We start from the raw sequence: 798 nt of genomic DNA on the forward strand, positions 1-798 counted from the left end.
TAGATAAAGTTTGGTTCATTTAAGTTTTCTCCTGATGCCAAAGACAATTTTGATCAGTGGGATCCACTGAGACATTTAAAATTTTGAATTATTTGACAACTGTGTTTTTGTTATTTCTTATAAATACAGTATTTGATAGCGATGCTATATTATTCTGAAGTTATTATTAATCTGTTTTTACTCCCTTATTAGAAGAAACACAAAATGTAACATTTGTTTTCCTAAGCCTGACACATGGTAGAAATGAAGGAGGAGAACTGCACCTCTGTGACAGAATTCATTCTTCTAGGATTAACAGATGCCTCTGAGCTGAGTGTCTTCCTCTTCCTGGTGTTCCTTCTCATCTATGGAGTCACTGTTTCAGGAAATCTGGGCATGATTGCAGTGATTCAGGTCAGCTCTCAACTTCACACTCCCATGTACTTTTTCCTCAGCCACTTGTCCTTTGTGGATTTTTGCTACTCCACAATCATCATGCCAAAGATGCTGTCCAATATCTTAAACAGGGACAAAGCCATCTCTTTCCTGGGATGCATGGTGCAATTCTACTTGTTTTGTACCTATGCAATCACTGAGGTCTTCTTGCTGGCTGTGATGGCTTATGACCGTTTTGTGGCCATCTGCAACCCACTGTTGTACATGGTCACCATGTCCTGGAATCTCTGTATGGAGCTGGTGTCTTGCTGCTACCTCTGTGGGATGGTGTGTTCTCTGATTCACTTGTGTTTAGCTCTTGAGATCCCATCCTATAGATCAAATGTGATTAACCACTTCTTTTGTGATCTACCCCCTCTCTTA

The 798-nt window shown here is 40.1% G+C and overlaps 1 protein-coding gene across 1 annotated transcript; it reads left to right on the forward strand.

Moving 5' to 3' along the window:
- Positions 1-243: 243 nt before the first annotated feature.
- On the forward strand, positions 244-792 carry LOC112819008 (olfactory receptor 5L1-like; the record flags this gene model as incomplete). The annotated part of the gene is made up of 1 exon (XM_025866071.1): positions 244-792. A coding segment is annotated over exon 1 (549 nt), but the record flags the coding sequence as incomplete, so codon positions are not given.
- Positions 793-798: the final 6 nt, after the last annotated feature.

This window comes from Callorhinus ursinus, unplaced genomic scaffold (assembly GCF_003265705.2).
Source record: "Callorhinus ursinus isolate GAN/ISIS: 27379988/994484 unplaced genomic scaffold, GSC_fseal_2.0 scaffold2560, whole genome shotgun sequence".
NCBI classification, from domain to species: domain Eukaryota; kingdom Metazoa; phylum Chordata; class Mammalia; order Carnivora; family Otariidae; genus Callorhinus; species Callorhinus ursinus.